We start from the raw sequence: 21,126 nt of genomic DNA, 5'->3' as shown, positions 1-21,126 counted from the left end.
CTGGCTTTTCTGTGGACAACATGACGGCGGGGTCCTTAGCCTAGCAACCACTGCTGCGTTCTTGGCAACGGCTGGGAAGGGAAAACAAAGCAGGCGGCGAGGAGGAGGAGAGAGAGCTCGTCTGAGGAGCAGAGGGCGCCACACCCTGGATCATCTTACTGGTCTTAACACACAACACGTTGTACTACACTGATAACGATGTTAGGTTAAAGTCACACATAGGATTGATGAGTAAAAGTCTGATATTAAATGTACTTTGGTATCAAAAGTAGGACGTAAAACTAAATTATAAAGTATTCAAAAAGTAGAGGAAAATGGAAATACTTCATAATTGTACTCGAGTACAGTTCTTGAATTAATGTGCTGGTAGATGAAGTATGAATCAGATCTTTTACTTAAGTAAAATTATCAATACCATAGTGTAAATCTACCCTTTTAAGGAAACGTTTAAAAGTTTCATCAATGTAATGTACTTAAAAGTCTGTATACAGCCTGTCGCCTGTCATATCATTAGGCCTATCATATTACTGATTACTATTGAAAACTGTATTAGATGATAAAACTTACCTGATCAGTCTGAGGAGGTTGTAAACAGATTAATAATGCTGCATAACAGCAAAAGTGATGATATTACCAGACTGTTCTACTTGTACTACTGATACTTGCCTTTACTTAGTCACTTAGTCAGTAATTCACTTTACAAAATCTAATTTCTTGAAAGTACCAGTAGTCATCCTTATATATTGGCTGAAATACTGAGTTAGGATTGTAGGACTGGCCAGCCACCATCCCAAAGCGTCAGTATTTTTACGAATTGGGAATGAGACACAAAAAACAACTTTTCTTAAGAGCAGGAACTTAAAACTGAACGATCCCAGTTGTTCTGTTGCTGTCCGCCAGATGTCGTACCCGACCCACACAGAGGACGGGACAGCTGATAAAGACCCGCAGCAGCAATCTGATATTCCTCTAAGAGGATTCAGCTTCACTTTTATAGTGATCGCGTCGTATTCAGTTTATTTAATTATGTCTGAACCCAACGGATTATCATTTATAAGTTATGAAAGCATTCCTCTTAGTAATATATTAATATTCGGGATGGAGGACATATTTCTGCTGATCCAGCCTGTTGCTCTTCATGAGATGAAAAATAGCTGTGTTAATTGCGAATTTTTTAATAACATGAAGACAACATTGCCGTCTCAGAAATGACGTGTGAGCGCCCTGGAAGTAGGAGATGTGATGTGATGACTCCTCGCAGCGCGCTCGGACGTGATCATAGGCCTGCTGCTCGCTCAGTCTCAAGTGGCCGCAGCGAACCCGCATCCAATGAGCGCCTCCAAAGACTGCCCCCCTCCAGAGGAGAGATTGAGTTTCCATCTTTCTACACATGACGAAAATGCATAAAGTCCACAGAAGGCAGCAGTGGACTGCGCACACGCACGCAGGTGGAGAATGGGAATGGGTGATGACCAGGAGGAGTTTGCACTGAGTGGACCTGCATTGTTTTAGAGTCACTGGATTATGCTCCTCATCCCGATCTGTGGCTCTCACCGCTTCCACTGAGCTTGCACATTCAACATCGTTTTGTCTTCTCTGCCGGTCGTTGCATTCTTCACCGAGTGCAAACATCGTCATGTTTATCAGAAGAACTTTTCTCCTCTGCTCTCTGCTGTCACTCTCAAAACTTGCCCGTTGCATGGAAAGTGAACTCTGCTTCCCGGTCAGGCTGGATACGCACAGAGATGACAGGAGGGATTTTGACAACGACTTGGAAAACCTTGACGGAGAATGTGTCATAAAAATACGAGCTTTCCAGCAGGAGTTAGTGATCGATTTACAGCAGGACTCTAATTTCATCGCCCCTTCACTTTCTAACCAAGACGCGCTCTGGCTCCCAAACACCGATGCCACCACTGACCTGAGCCGGTGTTTCTACTCCGGATATGTGAATGCTGACAGCTACTCTTACGCTGCTCTGAGCCTCTGTAAAGGTTTACAAGGCGCGTTCGGCTTCCAGGGCTGGGAATATTTTATCAGCCCGGTGCAAAATGACACCAGAAGCGCAGAAAGTGCGCACATCGTCCGGCGCAGACCCAACAACAACCTGAGGCTCAATTCAACCTCGAGATGCGCGGTGGACAGCGACCTCAGCGTCCAGGTTGCGCAATCGTTGGAGAAATACAAGCGACTGAACGATTACAGCAATGTGACCGAGACGATGCTGAGGAGGATGGGGAGAGCCAAGAGGTTCGCGTCAGTACCCAGGTACGTGGAGACGCTGGTGGTGGCGGACGAGTCCATGGCGAAGTTCCACGGAGATGACCTCAAACACTACCTCCTGACGCTGATGTCGGTGGCGGCGAGGCTCTACAAACACCCCAGCATCCTTAACTTCATCAGCATCACAGTGGTGAAGATCGTGATTATATCCGAGGAGGACAAAGGACCCAAGGTGTCCGGGAACGCAGCCATGACGCTGCGGAACTTTTGCACCTGGCAGAAAAAGCTGAACAAAAACAACGACAAGCATGCAGACTACTGGGACACGGCGATTCTTTTCACTAGACAGGTAAAGACATGTTTCATATGCGTTAACAGGGTAGAGTGTGGGTTTTTAGTGTGCGTAATTACGCACAGAAATGCGTCATCCTGATGATTTGCCTCAGCAAAAACAATAAACACAGTATATTTTCTATATGAGGCTTGTTTATGTTCGCCAAATAATGCAGACTTTACATGGCAGGCTTCCCCGCCTCCCCCCCCCCTGCTCCTCCTGCTGTGTCAGTTAATTGGTTTGCTTTCACAACACACTCCCCACCTCTGGTGAACTCAGGGAGCAAGAACACAGTGACTATCCAGTCCACTAATACCATCACAGCTTTGACAGTGAGGCTGGGTCACGGAGGAAATTACTTGAGCCGAACAGAGCAATAGTCTTGATTTCTCTTCATGGCTCCTCAGAGGATAGTTTTATAGTCATGGAGCCCACCTCTGAGTTCTCCCTGTACTCTCAAATATTTGGCCCGTGAAACAGGGTCAGAGATGAAGTCATCGCTCTTGTTCATTGGTCAGTGTGAATCCCACTGATCTATGATGGACTGTCTGGCCACTTTGACTTCATTTTGCGATGCTGAAGACTTGATATAAAGTTGACTATCAGTCCCACAGATACTTATTTGGTTACTGAAAAAGCTAAGGTTTGGATATTGTTCAGTCTGTAGATGTATCTACAGTCTCCAGAGTTAAAGAGTCAAAGACAACATTATAAGGTATCAAATCACCTTTGCCTGGTGTCACTAACATGATACGACACATGATCGTATCAGACCTCAAACAAAACCCTTGTTTTATCTGTAACTTTGCCAACTGTAAGGACCCACTGTGCCCTCAGGGATGCCCCGTTCGGAAGCGTCTTGTTTCTCTCAGCCATTCCCGTTCTCCCTCCCGCTGTGGGTTTTCCAGCCTCCTGCCCACCACTTTGCCTGCTCCTCATTGAACATGCCCCTGTACGGAGGAGGGGGGAGGGGGGTGGGAGGAGGACGGGAGGGTTCCTTCGTGCACGTTGGAGATGCTACATCCCTCCGTGTTTTTGCCTGGAGTCGGAAACATGCCGCTCCAGAGGGGCAGCTCTTGCACAGCTGCACCTTCTTCACCATGTCATGCACTTCCTCTCATATGTACAGTATGCTCTTCCTGTTTAGGTCATGACACTTCAGAGACGGGCTGTGTTTTCCATAAAAGTGTTTCTGACAGAAAATCTAGGTTTGGAGTTGCAGCGCCGGCGTTATAAACCCCGTAGCTGTTTCAGATGACCCCATTTTAACTGTACTGGACCTGCCTACAGACAGTGAGTCATGTGGCTGTAATCTGCTATATAAAGCAGAAAGACACACGTCAAATCATTCAGTCACTGTTCGGGTTTGTGTTATATTGGATGGAATGACTGACCTACACTGCTCAGACTTCGATCGGAAGTCTGACAAAATATAACGAGTGCTGTATTTCAGACACAGCTGCATTTACACAGTGTGGTCAAATGAATATTTCCTGTCAGTGGCCCCAACCTCTTATGTGTGATGGAATTTCTTGCCTAGACTGTCCTACAACTTTAGGAACTTACAGCACATGTGCCTGGATTGACGTCTTACTTTTAATTGTCCATTCACCCAACGACAACAACATTTCAGCTTTATAAATACAGTGTTAAATCCCTCAGAATAAACTCTCCTTCATAAAGCAATACACGGATATCCAGGATGTCAACACCTTAAGGACTGAGTGCTCCAGTGGGGAGCCCACATGATCGCTGTGTTGATGTTGTTCCTGGGTCATCATAATTAATGTTGGTCCAGGTCAGGACCATCGCTGCAACCAACCAATCATGTGTTTGTGATGATAGCTTTGTGACTCGAGGAAAAAGACCTGAAGAATATGCACACGGGAGAAGTTAGCCGATGTATCACGTGTTAAACCAAAGGTGTATTTCAACCCAAGCCCTGTTTTCCTAAACCTAACCAAACATTTGTGTGGCCTTAACCCAAGGGTGCCAAAGCGGGTTCCCGTCAATGGCCAAAAAGGAAACTTGGAGGTGGAATATGCAAGAATTTAAAAAATGATCAACTAGTGTTAAGAAATAACAGTTCTGACATTATGGCATCTATGTGTTGTGCTGCAGAGGTATTTACAGAAGTTAGCATGCTAGCCCATCCCGGTCGAAAGCTTCTGTGCTAGTGGTGTAAGCAACACTCTCTTCATACACAGCTAACTGAGCTAGCTTGCTTACAGTACCCACAGTTTTACCCCTCAGTTATGCTGTTGATATATTCCCCCCCCCCCCCCCCCCCCGTTTCTATTGAGAATGAACTTGACTGGATGACATTTCAACTCGACTGGAGGTCATTTCTTGCGTATTGCACCTTTGATGGTGGTTGAGTTCAAAACAAGTGGACAGTCTGTTATGTTCCAATCCGGAGGCGAAACCCGGTCTACTGGGTTAGCATACTTATTCCATACAGCCACAAAGGCTTGCTGAAATACCAAGGTCCTGGAACATCATTAATCATGACATTCTCGGCACGTCACCAACACAGCGAAGTCAGATAGACCACGAGAGCCACAATGAATCGTATAATAAATAATGTAGAAGACGGCCACATGACTTTAGCATCCGATCAGACAAAATCACCCCTCCTAGACTCGGATATCAAACAAGCTGTCTCCACACATATCCACATGACTTGGTGACTCAGTTTAGTTAGTGGTGTTGTTCTGGTTCACCGTAGCTTTCAGTGGGCATTTAAGGCACGTCCATTGTCTGCTGTATACCAGTCTAATTTGTAGGTTTTATGAAGACCAACTCGGCGTTGTCCAGAGGCTATTGCGGTCGTCTTTAAGATCCATTGCCAGCATGATTGCTGCGTAAAGAATGTTTACTCAGTTCATTAAGCTACACAGAAACTTCATTGTATGTGAACAGGCAGTCCCCAAAAGACTAAATCTAACTGTAAATCTGACGTATTTATGTTCCCCCGGGGAGAGAGGGGGTGGATGTACTTTAACTCACAGCATGTTTGCCTTTTGTTACATGATGGATAATGGGGCTGAGAAAGAGAAGAGTACGACCATATATGTCCAATGTCTGTGATCATGCTGTATCAGACCTTTTTCCGCTCCGAGCACCAACTGAGACTCCAAGCAACGCGACAGTTGTGCATATTGCACCCAAGTATGAGCTTTAAAAGGCCAGATGGTAATTAAATGCATCTAGATCTGTACACAAACGAAAATGGAAATATTTCTTTGCTGAGATAACCCTCATATTGTGTTTTAATTGCAGAAACACACACAAAAAAATGCTGAGATAGATAACAGATGTGGGAAGTAGGTCAAAGCGAAGAACAAACTCATTGACGCTGCTGTTTCTTCCCCCCCGTTTGTCTCACAGTTTTTCAGTTTTCGCTCATAAATGGTCCAAACGTTTCAATGTCATCTGCACATGAGCACATCTGGACTGGATTTGCACCGGCCAACAATTGCGGTTTTGTGGTTTATTCTAGGAATGATTTGTCATAGCGCTCGAAGTCTTCACTTGGCACTGAGTTTAATGTGTGAGTTCGGTGCAGCGGAGGATTGCAGGGCCTGTGTGACATTAAACCAGTAATGTTCTTTATCTATAATAGCTGACCGCCTCTGGTTTTCTGTGTTTCTGGGTATGTAGAGACGGTGCTGTTTATGGGCCAGGCAGATGGGCGGTGTTCTGCGGCGGTTACTGCCCAAGCTGTCCTGTGATTAGGAGGTACAGCTCCAAATGGATACTCGCTAAGATTGGGTTTTTAAAAACTTGTGGTGGAGAAATAGGTCATCTGGAAACTCTGCTATGGCATGGAAATGTTGCGATTGGGGACAGTTACATTACCTCATAGAGGAAGGTGTGCTCTAAACACTGCTGCTCACTGAAAACTAAGCTAAAAACACTTAGTGGAAAGCCTTGCTTAACACTATCTAATCCTTTTCCAGTCTCAAGTAAAACAATTCTAATGACAACCTCAAGGTTGATCCTTATTTCATAGTTTGGTCATTTCTATTGTTTGTATTCATAGATTAGTCCCCACCTCTACTCCTAGATTTGCCAAACATATGTGGGAGAGAACAAAACTCCAACTGTAAAATGACTTTCCTTAATTTTCATGTGTCGCAAGGGTGCATTATAGTTTCTGGAGTGCTGACTGTTAATCCAGCTAAACTGTTGTGCCATCAAGTAAAAGTTTTCTTACCCTGTCATGACAATGTTCCCGTTCCCGTAACTGAGGTCACGTACGTTATGTGACATGAGATACGTCAGTACAGTAGCTTATGTTGTAATTTTAGCCCACATTACGATCTGGTTTTCTAACTCTTAACCAAGTAGTTTTTTTGCCTAAACCTCACCAAATCACTATCGTCCGACAATGTTAAAAGTACACTAACGAAAGTCTAACTGAACATTGTATGTAACGTACTTGTACTCATGTGACCACGGTGCCTTCCAAGTGCAAAACTGATGCATGAGGGGTCGGAAGAGCATCATAGTCTGAAGCTTAAGGCAACTGACCAAGCTGCCGACTTCGAGAGTTGGGAGCGAGAACATGTTGCCCAATGACCGCAGGGTACGTCGCTGATATGTCCCTGTGTATCCAAAAAGTATGGTGCAACCAGATTACATTGAAGTGTTAACAGTGAGAAACGAGAATGGCACTCAGTAGAGTACATAACCTCCACCAAGGCCTTACAGCTGCCTTTGTACATACTCATAGACACCAGTCACCTAAATGCACCTGATTTTTTAAAAATCAAGATCCATGATTGAATCCCTGAAAAAAGAATGAAAAATGTCAAACAATTGCAATGTTCTTTTCTGAATTGAAGGAGTTCGTGAAGTGCCATGTACTGCATGCTTTTCTTTCGCTCACATGTGCTAATGCAACGTGCTGTTTTGTGTCCAGGACCTGTGTGGAGCCTCCACATGTGACACTCTCGGCATGGCTGATGTTGGCACCATGTGCGACCCCAAGAGGAGCTGCTCCGTGATCGAAGACGACGGCCTACCTTCAGCCTTCACCACTGCTCATGAGCTTGGTGAGCCCCACTAACACCACCCTCCACCCCATATGCATTGTGACTGTTGTGTGTCTGGTAATGTGAGTGCACATAAACAGATTAAAGTATCCATGCATTCATGAAGTACATCTGCCATCACATTCCCTCTCGACAGGACACGTGTTCAACATGCCACACGACAACGTGAAGGCCTGCGAGGACGTGTTTGGGAAACTGCAGGACAACCACATGATGTCTCCCACCCTCATCCAGATAAACCGCACCAGCCCCTGGTCTCCCTGCAGCGCAGCCATCATCACTGAATTCCTGGACAGTGGGCACGGTGAGTTTCCTGCGACCTCTGACCGCTGTGTTTGACTGCAAACAGAATTGTAGAGCGTTTGAAGAGGTGTGAAGCCAAAGTGAGGTCAGACACAAACTGTTATTAAAGGAGAAGTCCATGTATTTTTTACACATCAAAGCCTGTGTAGAGAGTTCTACAAAATAAGGATGTTAATGATTAATTCGTAAGTTATTAATCAGCGTTGAGATTGTAACCGATTAAAAATGTTTTAACCAACAAACAGAGATGGGCACAAATACTTAAAGGTGCAACATGTAAGAATCTGTCAAATTCATACTCTATTACCAGAGTTACTATAGCTGCTCTTAGCTAGTTAGCTCAGTGAGCTGTGCAGCGAGCAATTCAGAACTGGAAGCTGCTATTTCTTCCATTCTGATAATAATTTCAGTTAATTTTCAAATGTTTTCAACTACAATTTGGACATATTTGTCCTTTAAGTTTGTCATTCGAGTTACTTTATCTGTTCTTTTAACTCCTAATTTAGCCTTCGCTGGTTTTGCAAAATAGATCATGTCAGTGTATAAAACAGTTTTCTAATGTAAAACCAAATATTTCACACATAACCAACCATCGATTGTTAAGGCAGCTGACTATCAATAACAGGATTTGCTTACATTTTTTTAAGTTGTTGAAAGTATTTTGTGGCTACTGCAGGCCTAACAGATTACAAATGAAATAAATGTGGAGGTGGTGGCGAAAGAAGTCAGCTCCTCGTCCCTGCTTGAGGCTAGCGGCTCAAGGCTACATTAGCGGCTAGTAGATATCAGCTGAACTGTTGGGGGCTTGGTTGCATCGAATATCTGTTTCCGCTGCATCGATTTTACTACTCTTTTTTTGTCCAATGTTAGTCCGATAATGTTACAGGAGTGCATTGCTAAATCGCTGGAATACTCTTTTAAAGGGCAGCCCACAAACATGCAGTTAGGTGATTATTGCATTAGGAGAGCACATACTCGTTCTATTATTCACGTAATTAGACCCTTCACGGTTCTGTTCATCACGTCCATGCAGTTGTTGAAAAGCAGCAGAGGCGCTCTTATTTCCACATTTTCTGGGATTTGCTCGATTGTTTCGGCTCATTAGCCTCCTGTGCGCAACATGACAACAGTCATTAGGGGCAAATGCAAGTGAGGGCATGAATGAATTTCAGCATCTATCTATGCTTCCAATGTGACATCTGCAGAAGTACCCTGCTCCTAGAGAAAGACGAGCTTAAAGCCAAAAGAGAAATGTATTCGGTTGGACGCAGATTGTTTGCCAAGCAGGCCAGACCACAGGACTTGGCCTTGGAGCGATGCTAAACGTTTGTTTTAAAACTGCCCCCACATCTGTCCCAAATTAGAGGGCTCGCTCTGGGGAGAGTCACCACAGTGGTTTGGACTGCGCGGTGTATCTGCCCAGTGTTTCCCATGCAGGTTCGCTCCAAATAGACAAACGTTTTTTTGCTTCTCTTGGTCCCCATTGTGGAGAAAAGAACACAAACTGAAGCAGAACATTTTTGTCCTGACAGAGAGTGATTTCCATCCAACAATGTTAGAACTTGGTTTCTCCTGGCCGTCTGTCATAAATCTAGACTTCGAGAAGCAGAGGGGAGAAAAAAAAAAACACATGTTGCCACATGTTTGAGGCTGTTTTTTGTGCAGTTCTGGGCTCAAACTCATTTGTAACCTGTTCATTCTCCACAAACACACGCACAACCCATGCTATTGTTATTGATTAGCGCTCGTTGGAGAGAGTGTGGGAAGGAAGAGGTCTGTTCTGGCTCTGTCAGTGTAGAGTGACTTGTTTATGTGCTATTGTACTATCAGTTAATAGTGTGTGTGTTTCTTCTGCCAAATCTGCGGTGAAATGGTAGGAAACAAATTTGCCACCAGTTACAGCTCATTCACTCACTGCCTTATAAACTGTTGTGATTCCACCGCAACACGAGAGGCATAATAAACTGTTCAAAGTGGGTAAACACAGTTTTTCCCCCCTGGTGGAAATGACTTGTTTTCGATGTGTGAATTCCCCATAAGGGTGAGAAACTAAGTGATAAAAAGCTCCTCCTGGAAACCTCCTGGATCTGTCATGTTTCCAGGCACCTGCTCGTCAAACTCTTCCGATTATTAGCCTGTTCCTAGAAAAGGTTTTTCTGTGTGCCACTGATTGTAAATGGACTCTGTGTCTTTGACCTTTGCACTGATAGCTCCCTGCATGTCACTTTTCATCATTATCCTTGCAAGTTATGCGTCAACAAGAATGGGATCAAACATGAGCTTGTGGGCTTTTAGGGAGAGTTTGAGGATGAAATAGGGGTAGGGGTGACTGTTTGTGGTGTTGAGCCTGTGTGTGGGATGTGGCATACACAGCACAGACTGCACCAAGCAGTACTTTGACTTCAAAAAGCCCAAATCACAAGGGCAATGGTTGCTTACTGCCCCCAACCCACAATCCCACGCACCCACATCACACACATGCGTTTAATGAAAAGCACAGTGGAAATACTGAGGATTCAGTATTCAGTTCTGATTCAAAGAAAGTTAGGATGCTGTGTTAAAAACATAAATAAAACCTACAACGTACAGAAAAGCCATGAAACCAGAGGTGACAGTTTGTCTTGCTTCCCCTCTTCTAGGGGAATGTTTGCTCGACCAGCCCCAGAAGCCCCTGGTCCTCCCTGACGTGCTGCCGGGATCAACCTACAGCCACGACCGTCAGTGCGAGCTGGCGTTCGGAGAAGGCTCCAAGCCCTGTCCTTTTATGCAACCGCCATGCGGCCGTCTGTGGTGCACGGGGAAATCCAACGGCCATTTGGTGTGCATGACCCGTCACTTCCCCTGGGCGGATGGCACCCACTGTGGGGACGGACAGGTCTGTGACAGAGGGGTCTGCTCCGACAAACAGGCCAAAAATGCGAAGGTAAGGCTCACACAGGTTCCTGTTGTCAACATGTACCTTAGCTGGGGTGTGATTAAGGAGGGTCCTTGTTGTTATCATTGACCTTTATAAAGATGGCTGACATGTCTCCCTCTGTACAAAGATGAAGCCAAAATATCCCCAGTACAGTATCTGCCTCCTGATCTTGTGTTGTAATTTGCTGCTAGCGCAGTAATGATCAGGGTGGGAGCTACAGTTTTGACCCCTCTGAATTGTGACCTGAACATAAATCAGAGTTATAAGAACAACCTGAAATGACAGAAACCAACTGAGGAGGAGGGATATTCTGGCTTCACTTTTGGGGATGTTCCTTTTTACACGATAGCAAAAGAATAACCCGCCCTGCTCTGCGTCTTATTGGCAAGTACCACTTGGCCTGGTTAGTTTCAAGGCCCCTGGGGAGAGAGAGTCCCGTCATCCCCGTTCACTCCAATGGACCATTTTTTCACAACAGGGGTGGATCGTGGAACCTCTATATGGTTCCCGGAGGCTACCTGCAAATAGAAGCAGCCCAGTGCTGTAATAAATAATGTTTTAACTACAGACTGCCAAACATTGGCCTTCTGTCTCTCTGAATAATGCATTTAAATTGAGACCTTAGAGCCTCCTGGAATGATCAGAAATCTCCATGAATCACGTAACAGCCAGCATTTTGAACATCCGTTGCTCAGGTTAGCTTTAGGCGTGAGCAGTGATGATTGGTTAGGGTTAGGATAAGATTATTATGTAGGCTTATCAGAGGCAGGAAAGGAAATATTCTTTAGTGGCCTGTCATCATGTAGTACAACCCCTATATAAAATCAGTTTGTACTTTCTGCAATATTTCCCTGTTTTTATTTCAATGTATTTCCAGGTAGACGGTCGCTGGGGTAAGTGGGGCCTGTTCGGTTCCTGCTCGCGTACATGTGGAGGTGGCGTCCAGCTGTCTAGGAGAGAGTGCAACAATCCAGTTCCGTCAAACGGTGGTAAATACTGCCAAGGGGTTCGGGTCAAATACCGCTCCTGCAACCTGAACCGCTGCTCTGACACAGGTACGAGTGGTTCAAAACAGACAACTATGTCCTACGACATTTTTTCCCCTTGAGCGATCCCACCTCTCACCTTCTGTTCTCTCTCCCTCCTTCGCTTCCCGTCTGCGTAGGTAAGACTTACCGCGAGGAGCAGTGTGAGATCGGCGGGCAGAACTTCAACAGTAACCGAGTCGCCCACTCGGTGGTGTGGGTGCCCAAGTACTCTGGAGTGTCTCTTGATGACAGGTGTAAACTCATCTGCAGGGCTAACGGCACGGGCTACTTCTACGTCCTCGCACCAAAGGTAAACCTCAGGTGTATTCTCCGATTTGCCTGAACAAATGTTAAGATAATTCGATTGGTGAGGACACAAAAGTCTGTGTAAAGTGAGGTTAGATTTTGGGATATGAGGCTAAGATAATGGCGGGTGAAAGTGATGATGCATCAGCCAGCTGCCTCGGGCCCGAGTGCGAAAAATTGGGGGAAGGAATGAAGCAGAGGAGGAGTACAGCTCAGCTCTTTCAGATAGCAGGGTGTGGAGTGAGCTGTAGCAGCAGCGAGACTGAGTTCACACTTCACTCCATCATACCGGCTGAGGAGGAGTAGATAAGAGCTCTCAGAGGACACGTAGCTCTGAGTCACAGAGCAGCTGGAAGTTTTAACCACAGAGTCACGACTGGAACTGAAAACTGGGTTTGGAGTAGTTTCTGAGTACGAGTTACCGCAAAAACTTTCAGAGTTTGGTGCATTGTGGGCCAATTTCTAAGTATGATATATCTTTGGAAAGAGGAAAATGTGTGTGTCAGGGTGCTCACAACCGCATTATGTAACTGGTCGGTCGCATATTTGCACATGGACTAGAAGTGAGGTGGATCTGGTTGACAGCTTCACTTAAGATACTTACTGCCACAGAACATCCTGTTGCTTATATGTACATATATCATTCCAAAGTTTACTTTTCCTGCTTGTGTATGAATTTAGAAAACCAGTCAGGACATATTAAGAGAATTGTTTCCAGTGGACTGTAGGGAAAGAACTACAGGGTCAAAAAATCAGTGCCGTTGTGTAATCAAATTCCTACTTGAATATTTTACTAAACTGAAATAAAGTATACAGCAAAGTAAAGTCACAGGGGATGTTGCGTGGTCTGTACTATGTGTTGGAGGCTCTGCTGTGTTTGCTTCTTGTGACTAAAGATTCTTTTGTTTTCTGTCCCTTAAACCTGACCTAACCTTAGGTCGTGGATGGGACTCCGTGCTCCCCAGACTCTCCAGGAGTGTGTGTCCAAGGGAAGTGCATTAAGGCCGGCTGTGACGGAAAAATCGGCTCGACCAAGAAGTTTGATAAGTGTGGAGTCTGCGGAGGTGACAACAAGGGCTGCAAGAAGGTGTCGGGACTCTTCACAAAGCCTATGTGAGTAAATCCCACATGTGATAGCGTTTAGAGGACGTTTCTTACGTCATTCATGTTCCCCCGTGTTACTTGGACGTGATAACATTATCAGCTTCACTATTATAAGCTGTCATTGACTGTGATGTGTTCTGGCATGCAGGCACGGCTACAACTTTGTGGTGATGTTGCCGGTGGGCGCAGCCAACATAGACGTCCGTCAGCGAGGCTACAAGGGAATGGTGGGTGATGACAACTACTTGGCGGTGAAGAACAGCGAGGGCTATTACCTGCTCAATGGGAACTACGTCGTGTCAGCCGGGGAGAGGGACATCATGGTGAAGAACAGCCTGCTGCGCTACAGTGGCACAGCTGGCCTTTCTGAGACCCTGAATGCTGTGAAGCCCTTAGGGGAAGCCCTGACTGTGGAGGTGTTGTGTGCAGGCCAGATGACACCTCCTCGAATCCGCTACTCCTTCTACCTCGCCCGTCAGTCCAAGGAGGAAAAGCCTCTCAAGAAGGACGCGCGTGTAGACGCCCATAACAGCGTCCTGGCCGAGAATAGTGTCAAGGAGAAGGGAGGAGACACCCTGAAGAGGTCGTATAGCAAGGAGGATCCTGCTCTCGGGAAATGGATATCCACAAGTTGGGACAAGTGCTCTGTGACCTGCGGCGGTGGGATCCAGAGGAGGATGGTGCAGTGTCTGAGACCTGACGGGAGGCCTGGGTTGGACTGCGATCCTTCACAAAGACCTGCAGCCACTCGGGTTTGTGGAGACCCATGTCCTGAGTGGCTTGTTGGGCAGTGGTCGCCTTGCTCCAGAACCTGTGGGAAGGGCTTCAAGAGAAGACCACTGCACTGCAAAACCCAAACTGGGCATCTGCTCCCAAGGGAGCACTGCATTGGCATACGGAAGCCACAGGAGCTGGACTTCTGTAACCTGAAGCCTTGTTAGTGCCTAAAACCTATAAACTAAAACTCTCTATGTTTTTAAAAGGACTGATTTGATTCCACTTCACACACAGACAACTAGAACGCCCGGTGCAGTTTTTTTTTTTGACCTGCATCATGGGACACTTGCTTGGAAGAACGGCAAGAATATTGGAAGGAGAGTGAAAGTGGCAGGATGAACGCTGGAAGATATTTTTCACTGCCATCACTCTGACTTCAAAATACATGATCCAGGTCCTTCTCTGATGGCAAAATAACACGAGAGAAGGTCGAATAAAATGTAGTGGAATCCCTCGTACTGTCAGCAGATACAGACTGCTGTCAGCAATCAATCCAGTTTACATTATGAGTCTTGAACCGATTTCTTGTCATAATGTTTTCAATGTGCAGGTTCCTCAGTCTTTCAAATAGATCTGGAAGCCTTGTGGCTATTTTTCAGGAAGCAAATATACCAGGGTTGATGCATAACTTGCTACAAACTGGACTCAGATGTAATGTCGTGTGCTGCACAGTACTTCACATAGAGACAGATTGTATTGATGTGGCCTTGTTTTTAACATACTTTTCTGCTGCATTGTTTATCCAACCCTGATAAATATATATATATATATATATATATATATATATATATATATATATATATATATATATATATATATATATATATATATATATATATATATATATATATATATATTTTAAAATCCATTGGTTTACATCTATAGCAAATTAAAGGGGAATTCCAGTATTTCTAAACCTGGGCCACATGGTTTTGTGTGTCAATGATTCATACCTACCAAATATTTTGGAATCGGTCCACTAGATCTCTGTAGCTGACTGATGCGACACAGCTGCACTGGCTGCAATGTAATCCTTCGGGGCAACTGCGACCACCATAGTTACGTCCACTATAAAGTGCCTTTTTTGCCACTGACAGGCAGGTTGTATAAGATCATTTTTGTAACTAGAAACAGAAGTCTCGTTCAAGATGAAGTCTCAAGCACTTTTAGTGGATGTGACTTTGGCTTCCCAGTTGCTCCAAAGGATTTCACTGAAGCCATTGCAGCTGCGGCGATCTACTGCGCCGATTCAAAAACTTCCAAAAAAAATTAATCATCTACACCAAAACTTGTAAACATAGTGCCCAGGTTTAAAAACACTGGAATTTCCCTCTAAGGTTGATACAGCGTTGGAAGACTTCTACAGTACCTGCTGTGTCATTTTTTTGACATGTTTCACTCCTGAAACGTTCCTCCAAAACAGATGAAAGCCGAAAGATGCAGCCAGCACCTGTTCTGCAGACCTCACTCAGCACCAGTCAGCCAGACATATAAACCTAGAATCTGAAGTCAGGGAAGAGAAAAAGTGGCCAGCAGATTAGCTGCTGTGGCCACCAGCTTATGAATTCATCAAGCTACATCCAACACTGCACTGCTCATCTTAGATATGAGCTTGGCCTGACATCACACACACACACTCACACACTTAGGCAGACAAAGACACAATAAGTGCACCATCGCTTCCTTCAACTCTTTAATCATTTGACACCAACAATTGTCTTCTCAGTTCATTGTGTTCAGCCGTGTTAAGTAACGCCTGTCTGGCACAGTTACCAAAGATAATTTATTATCAATCAAACGATAAAGCAAGAAAGGGGAAGAAAACCTGGCGAGCCCTCCGTCATGCTGTACAGAATGTGTGTTTTCCTGGATCTCCTTGTTCCCGGCCCCACAGCCTGAGCCAAGCTGTCCTGTAATCCATTATATTCTTGTTTTGTTTCTTAAAGGGGCAACATTGTTCAATCAAAACATCTAACTACAGGATGGATCCTGTGTTATGTTGGATTATCATTTTTATTTTTTATTTTTTTATCAGCTTTTGCACTTTGTACAGCAAAAGAAACCTATGACCTACATGGGCTGTATTGTATACTATGTATACATTTATTCAGCTCTGTGCAAAAATAATGTAAATACTTTTTTAACCTTTTTTTTTTTTACACAGGCATTTGTAATTGTCTTTGACTCGAGTATATTTATTCCGAAATTAAAAGCCATTAAGGAACTGACATAAACTGTATTTTTTTATTCATCTGTGCAATTTTCTTAAGTCTGATCTGCAAATTCTCACCTTTGACTATCAGCAACCTTTGAGAAAAAAGTCCAACATGTGAGGGGTCATCGTATCTGACTGGCTGTGTTTCATCATTCACTTTACAGTTACAGTATCAGATTTCTGCTGCGTGAAGGCCTTTAGTCAAATCAAATATATAAAAAACTGAGGTAAAACAAGAGTGAACAGACAGGCATTTACTGGATGGACAGTGCTGGTTGTGCCATAGTCTCTCCCCATGTCGATATGTGTTTCCCCTGACCACCAGGACTCGAGACAGTTCAAAACCTGCATTGTTTCCATTAAATCAGTACGTAACAAACCTGCCTCTATATTAACTGAACTGGGTGTTTTACTCTGACTATTCCTAGCACTGAGACCAGGGTTTCTAGGTCAAATTGGGATTCTTAGAGTTGGTATTTGTTCTGGAGAGTAACCAGCCTGCTATTAGTAGCGGGGGGAGCTCAAAATATGTCTATCCACATTAAGTACATTTAATACGGAGAAGCTCAGAGAGCTATTGTGTAGCTCGACTGCTGCGGTAGATCGTCAGTTAGCCCGGCCAGTAGTCATTACATCAGCAAGCTTCCAAAATGAAACATGCTGCTGCACTTCCTGGTGTGACCGAGCCTTTAACCCTCCAGTGAGTCTCATGTGACATCCAGGTGGACTAACAGCTCACATGTGACCTCATCAGTTCTCAAAGAATAAACAATCTCAAATCCATGTCAGAAAAACTCCCCACGAACAACCACAAACATCTGGCTTTTGTCCGCCTTGGGAAACCTCCGACTGGTAGTGATGAAAACATGACACCCAGGTGGACATGCCAATTTCTGCCCCACTTTCCGTTGCGATGCCATGACGTGCATTAAATATGGGAAACTTGTGCCCGAACATCATTCAGTCGGCATCAAGTTTATTAAAATCTGAAACAGAGACTGAAGTAAAAGATATATGCAACCTGAATATATGCAGTAACTTTGGTGTAAAAAAGGTACTACAGAGGTAAATGCCTGGTAGTTCACGTCAGTCAGTCAGAACGAAAAACAGCGAAAAACTATTTTGACCTTGAAGTTGAAAAAGGAGCCTCATGGTGATACCCTGGTGATACTACGAGCAAAGTTTCATGTTGTGTCGAGCCTTCTTAGTGTTTTAAAAATAGCAATTTTGATGCTATTGTAAAAGTGCCCCAAGCACTCCCAATGAAAATGAGTTTGGACCCGAAAACGAAAATAGGGTAAATCTTAAAAGTGCCTCTTTCACTGTAATTATGCTTTTACACAAAGGTTTGACTCATATACATTCACAAACAAAAAAAAGCCGAGGCTGCACTTGGGCAAGAGTTTCATTTTAAAGTAACGACAAAACCTCTGCTGAGCAAACTCACACATGTAACGTTTGTCAGCATTCAAATCAAACGGGAGGAGAGAGAGGAAGCAGATGACGTGCGGACTACAAAACATGTGCCAGTGCGTATGCCCCAGTTCTCCGCTCCCTCTCTGTGAAATGGCCATGTTAAAAATCACCAGCCGTCACATCTGCAGCTACAGTAAAAGAGCGGCTGAGATGGGTGGCCGGCGTGCCTTGCAGCAGCTCACTGTAGCCTATAAAGTCCACTTTGCCGTGCATTTGTTTCACGGTCAACGTTTCAGACACGCAACTACAGCTTATTTTCCACCGGCTGACATGAACTCATTCTGCCTGTCCGCGTCTGTGCGCGGCCCAAGAATGCAGCTGTGTGTGAGAAGGTGGAAATTTTGAAATTGTGTGATTTTGAACACGATGACTTACGCGTGTCTGAGCCAAGAAAAAAAAAATCAGAGTTGAGCAATCAGAGGGTCCCGTGTCAGACATTTTTGAAAACCTTTTTCTGGAAGGGAGTGATATTTCAAAAAAAAAAAGTCTGAATTGTCTGACCTACATATGAGCAGATAGAGGAGAACCTGGAGTGGAGCCAATGGAAACATTTATTTGTTCCCCTTGTTGCCTCTTGCATGAGTTTACAGTCATATCCAGTTGCAGGTTCGATGGCTTTAATTGAGCCCGACTCCTTATCAAAAAGAATGTTTCAGGGGAAGTTTTTGATTACAAGTAAATCTCCCAGTGCACTGAGGGGCTGAGTTATACTGGAACTGAACACCAAAGATTAATCATCATATGTGAAGCAGTGTGCCGATTAAATTCCACACTCCTCATCAGAGTCATACTCACTTTTAGAGATGTGGAGAAGAAATGAATGAAAAGGAAAAAAAAAACGCCCAATGTTAAGGAAAGCCAGAATATAATTCCTGGATCCGTCCCTTAATCTGGATCAAAAATGGGGTCTATTCTGTGCCGGCATCCATCCAAGTTTCACGGAAGTGTTTAGTGGAGTTTTTGTGTCATCCTGCTAAAAAACCAACCAACCAAATGGACACAGGTGAAAAAATAACCTCCCTGGTTTCAGAACCATCTTATCATTTTGCTGCTTGTAGTTTTTTTTTTTGCCCGTACAGATTTTATTGTGTGGCAGTATTGCAGCGTTCCCACAGCCAAGAAATGTCTTTGCTGAGTACAGTCCAGTGTTTGCAGTGGCCTGGTACTCACCAGCACTTTCCAATTTTATTCTATTTGGAAAACCTTTTCATGCATACCGACACTTCGCATAAACCGTTACCAGAGGGCGCTTCGTGAAGCTCCGGGCTCATCACTCTGTGGGTCGCTGGTGCCCCCCTACTGTGTGCCAACACGTGAAGAGCCCAAAAGTACTGGCACTTCTTTTTCTCCTCTGAGGGCACTGGCACAAAGTTATTGGAACCAGCCAAATCTATGAAATTGGAAATTGGATTTGTCCTTTGTCCTTGGGCAAAATGCTGAACCACCAACTGCTCCTCCGTACAGAGCAACTCTTCACATGATGAATGATTAGTGATCGGCTTCATGCACTTTTATTTTATTCCTGCAACCAATAAGTCCTGCTGCGCTCACTAGCACTGCGAGGGCTCAACGGTGAGCCACAAACTTAACTGGCCAGCCAGAAGTGAATCGTTGCAATTCCTCTTTTAAAAAAAAGAAAAAAAGATCAGCCCAACATGCCTTTGGTCCCTTTTCAGAGTTCCCCCACCAAGGGGAGGCTTACCCCTAATTCATGAAACCATTACAAACTGGTGAGGACCTGAGAGTTTCTGTGAGTAATTAGGGTGAGGAGCCCAGTGACAAACTTCATGTGGCGTCTTTTGTCTGATCAGCAGCAGATTTTTGCAGTGATTGCTGAGTCAGACGGACTTGCACACCACAGAGCATTTTAAAGATATGCGCTCTTAAAGAAGAGCTTTGTACACAATCCATGTGACTCTGAGTGGCTACGTGGAGAGGCCCGATGAGCAGCTCGCTTCATTAATGCACATCTCTGAGGAGGTCTGCTGACTGCAGCAGGAACAGGATCTGTCTGCACACAATAGTGATGACAGATCCACAGCTGACCTCTGCTCACAGAAAACTATTCTAATGATTCAGCTCGGTGCGGCTGAGTTGAACCGCCTGCCGTTTCTTGACACATTGTGTGGTTATTGTGTGGTTGCGGCTTCGTAAGCCACCAATCATTATCAACACGCCAACAGCTGAACTGAGGTCCGGTCAGCAGGGCAGTGCAGGGGGTCTTCGGTTAAAGGAGCTCTGTAGAAACTTCTGTGTCGAGTCATTAGTTTATGTTAGGCAGAGTCCATTTCTAAACTATCGTTAGTTGTTGTTGCTCTCTGTTAGCGGAGCTCAGAGAGGCACTGAGACGACACGGTCACTCATTAAACAGAAACACCGGTATTGATCGGAACAAACTTGGGATGTTTATTTTTCAGATTTGTTCAGAAACAGATTCTGGTGGACGATTAAGGTAAAACAAGTACAGATTAATAATTTATGGATAGCCTACCTCGACAAAACCCTGCTACTGATGCTCGAAAACCCATTAGCTCACAGAATGCCCAATAAAACAACACACTGTACATAAAGTCAACATATCAAACCTGCCGCAGATAAGATAAATGAAACAAACCCGCTCAGCTGGAAATCTGCGAACAGCAAATGAAACAAGAGCTAATGGATTTGTCTCATTCCCAGAATACTGGACAACTTATTTAAACTTGAACTACACTTGAACTTTTGTACAAGTAAACAGACAAGATGCAAAGCGTTGATGAGTAAGGTGCTGGTATGCAGATTTGATCACCTCTGTTACAGAGCTACGCTAAGGTTAGCCTGCTGCTTCACATTAAGAATACAGACACAAAAGAGGCATCAGTCTTTCTCCCCCGACTCTCTGCCTGAATTAGATGAAAAGATCAGGAAACTTTCCTCTTTCTCGTCTCAACGAGGGGTCCATTTGTGTGATGCTTGCAGCCAACACCTCGTGTAATTACTCAACCGCCAGACATGTGGAAACTTTGCAGGAAAGCGTTCCGATACCACTGTTGATACAGAACTACAGCAACAGTTGACTTGGACAGCTGAATGTGATTTCAGTGCTGTGGCTCAGCTCCAAGCCTAACACAGACGGTCCGGTCACCTGTCACTGTAACACTCACCTTTGACCCCGCCCGAGGGGAAACATGTCCGAGGATAAATGGGACAGATAAGGCAATTCGACAATCTGCTCTACTTATTTCATTCTCTCTGCATCGTGCAGTTAAAAGGTGAACATTTTTGGGCCCAATCGGAACGTCTGGCTTATAATAGCCTCAAATCTTAAAGCAAAAAAATGATAAGAAAGAACTGGAAACAGTCAGCTGCAGGGAGTATTTGGAGATTTAAGAAGAGATACACCC

General features: G+C 44.6%; 1 protein-coding gene across 1 annotated transcript; it reads left to right on the top strand.

The window, feature by feature from the left end:
- The first annotated feature begins 85 nt into the window (after nt 1–85).
- Nucleotides 86–14,553, top strand: LOC115594747 (A disintegrin and metalloproteinase with thrombospondin motifs 15-like). Its single transcript, XM_030438973.1, has 9 exons — nt 86–161; nt 1,207–2,572; nt 7,485–7,617; nt 7,754–7,921; nt 10,560–10,843; nt 11,715–11,892; nt 12,003–12,175; nt 13,109–13,284; nt 13,424–14,553. Exons 2-9 carry the CDS (start codon nt 1,637–1,639, stop codon nt 14,214–14,216), a joined length of 2,841 nt encoding a protein of 946 aa, XP_030294833.1. The 5' UTR covers nt 86–161; nt 1,207–1,636; the 3' UTR covers nt 14,217–14,553.
- The last annotated feature ends 6,573 nt before the right edge of the window (nt 14,554–21,126 follow it).

This window comes from Sparus aurata, chromosome 13, assembly GCF_900880675.1.
Source record: "Sparus aurata chromosome 13, fSpaAur1.1, whole genome shotgun sequence".
NCBI lineage: Eukaryota > Metazoa > Chordata > Actinopteri > Spariformes > Sparidae > Sparus > Sparus aurata.
The sequence above is the reverse complement of the archived record's forward strand: the minus strand, read 5'-3'. Positions and strand labels throughout refer to the sequence as shown.

Coding starts and splice junctions, on each gene's coding strand:
- LOC115594747 (XM_030438973.1), top strand. CDS start 1,637: ATGTTTATCAGAAGAACTTTTCTCCTCTGCTCTCTGCTGTCACTCTCA. Junction 2,573..7,484: donor CGATTCTTTTCACTAGACAG/GTAAAGACATGT, acceptor TTTTGTGTCCAG/GACCTGTGTGGAGCCTCCAC. Junction 13,285..13,423: donor GGACTCTTCACAAAGCCTAT/GTGAGTAAATCC, acceptor TCTGGCATGCAG/GCACGGCTACAACTTTGTGG.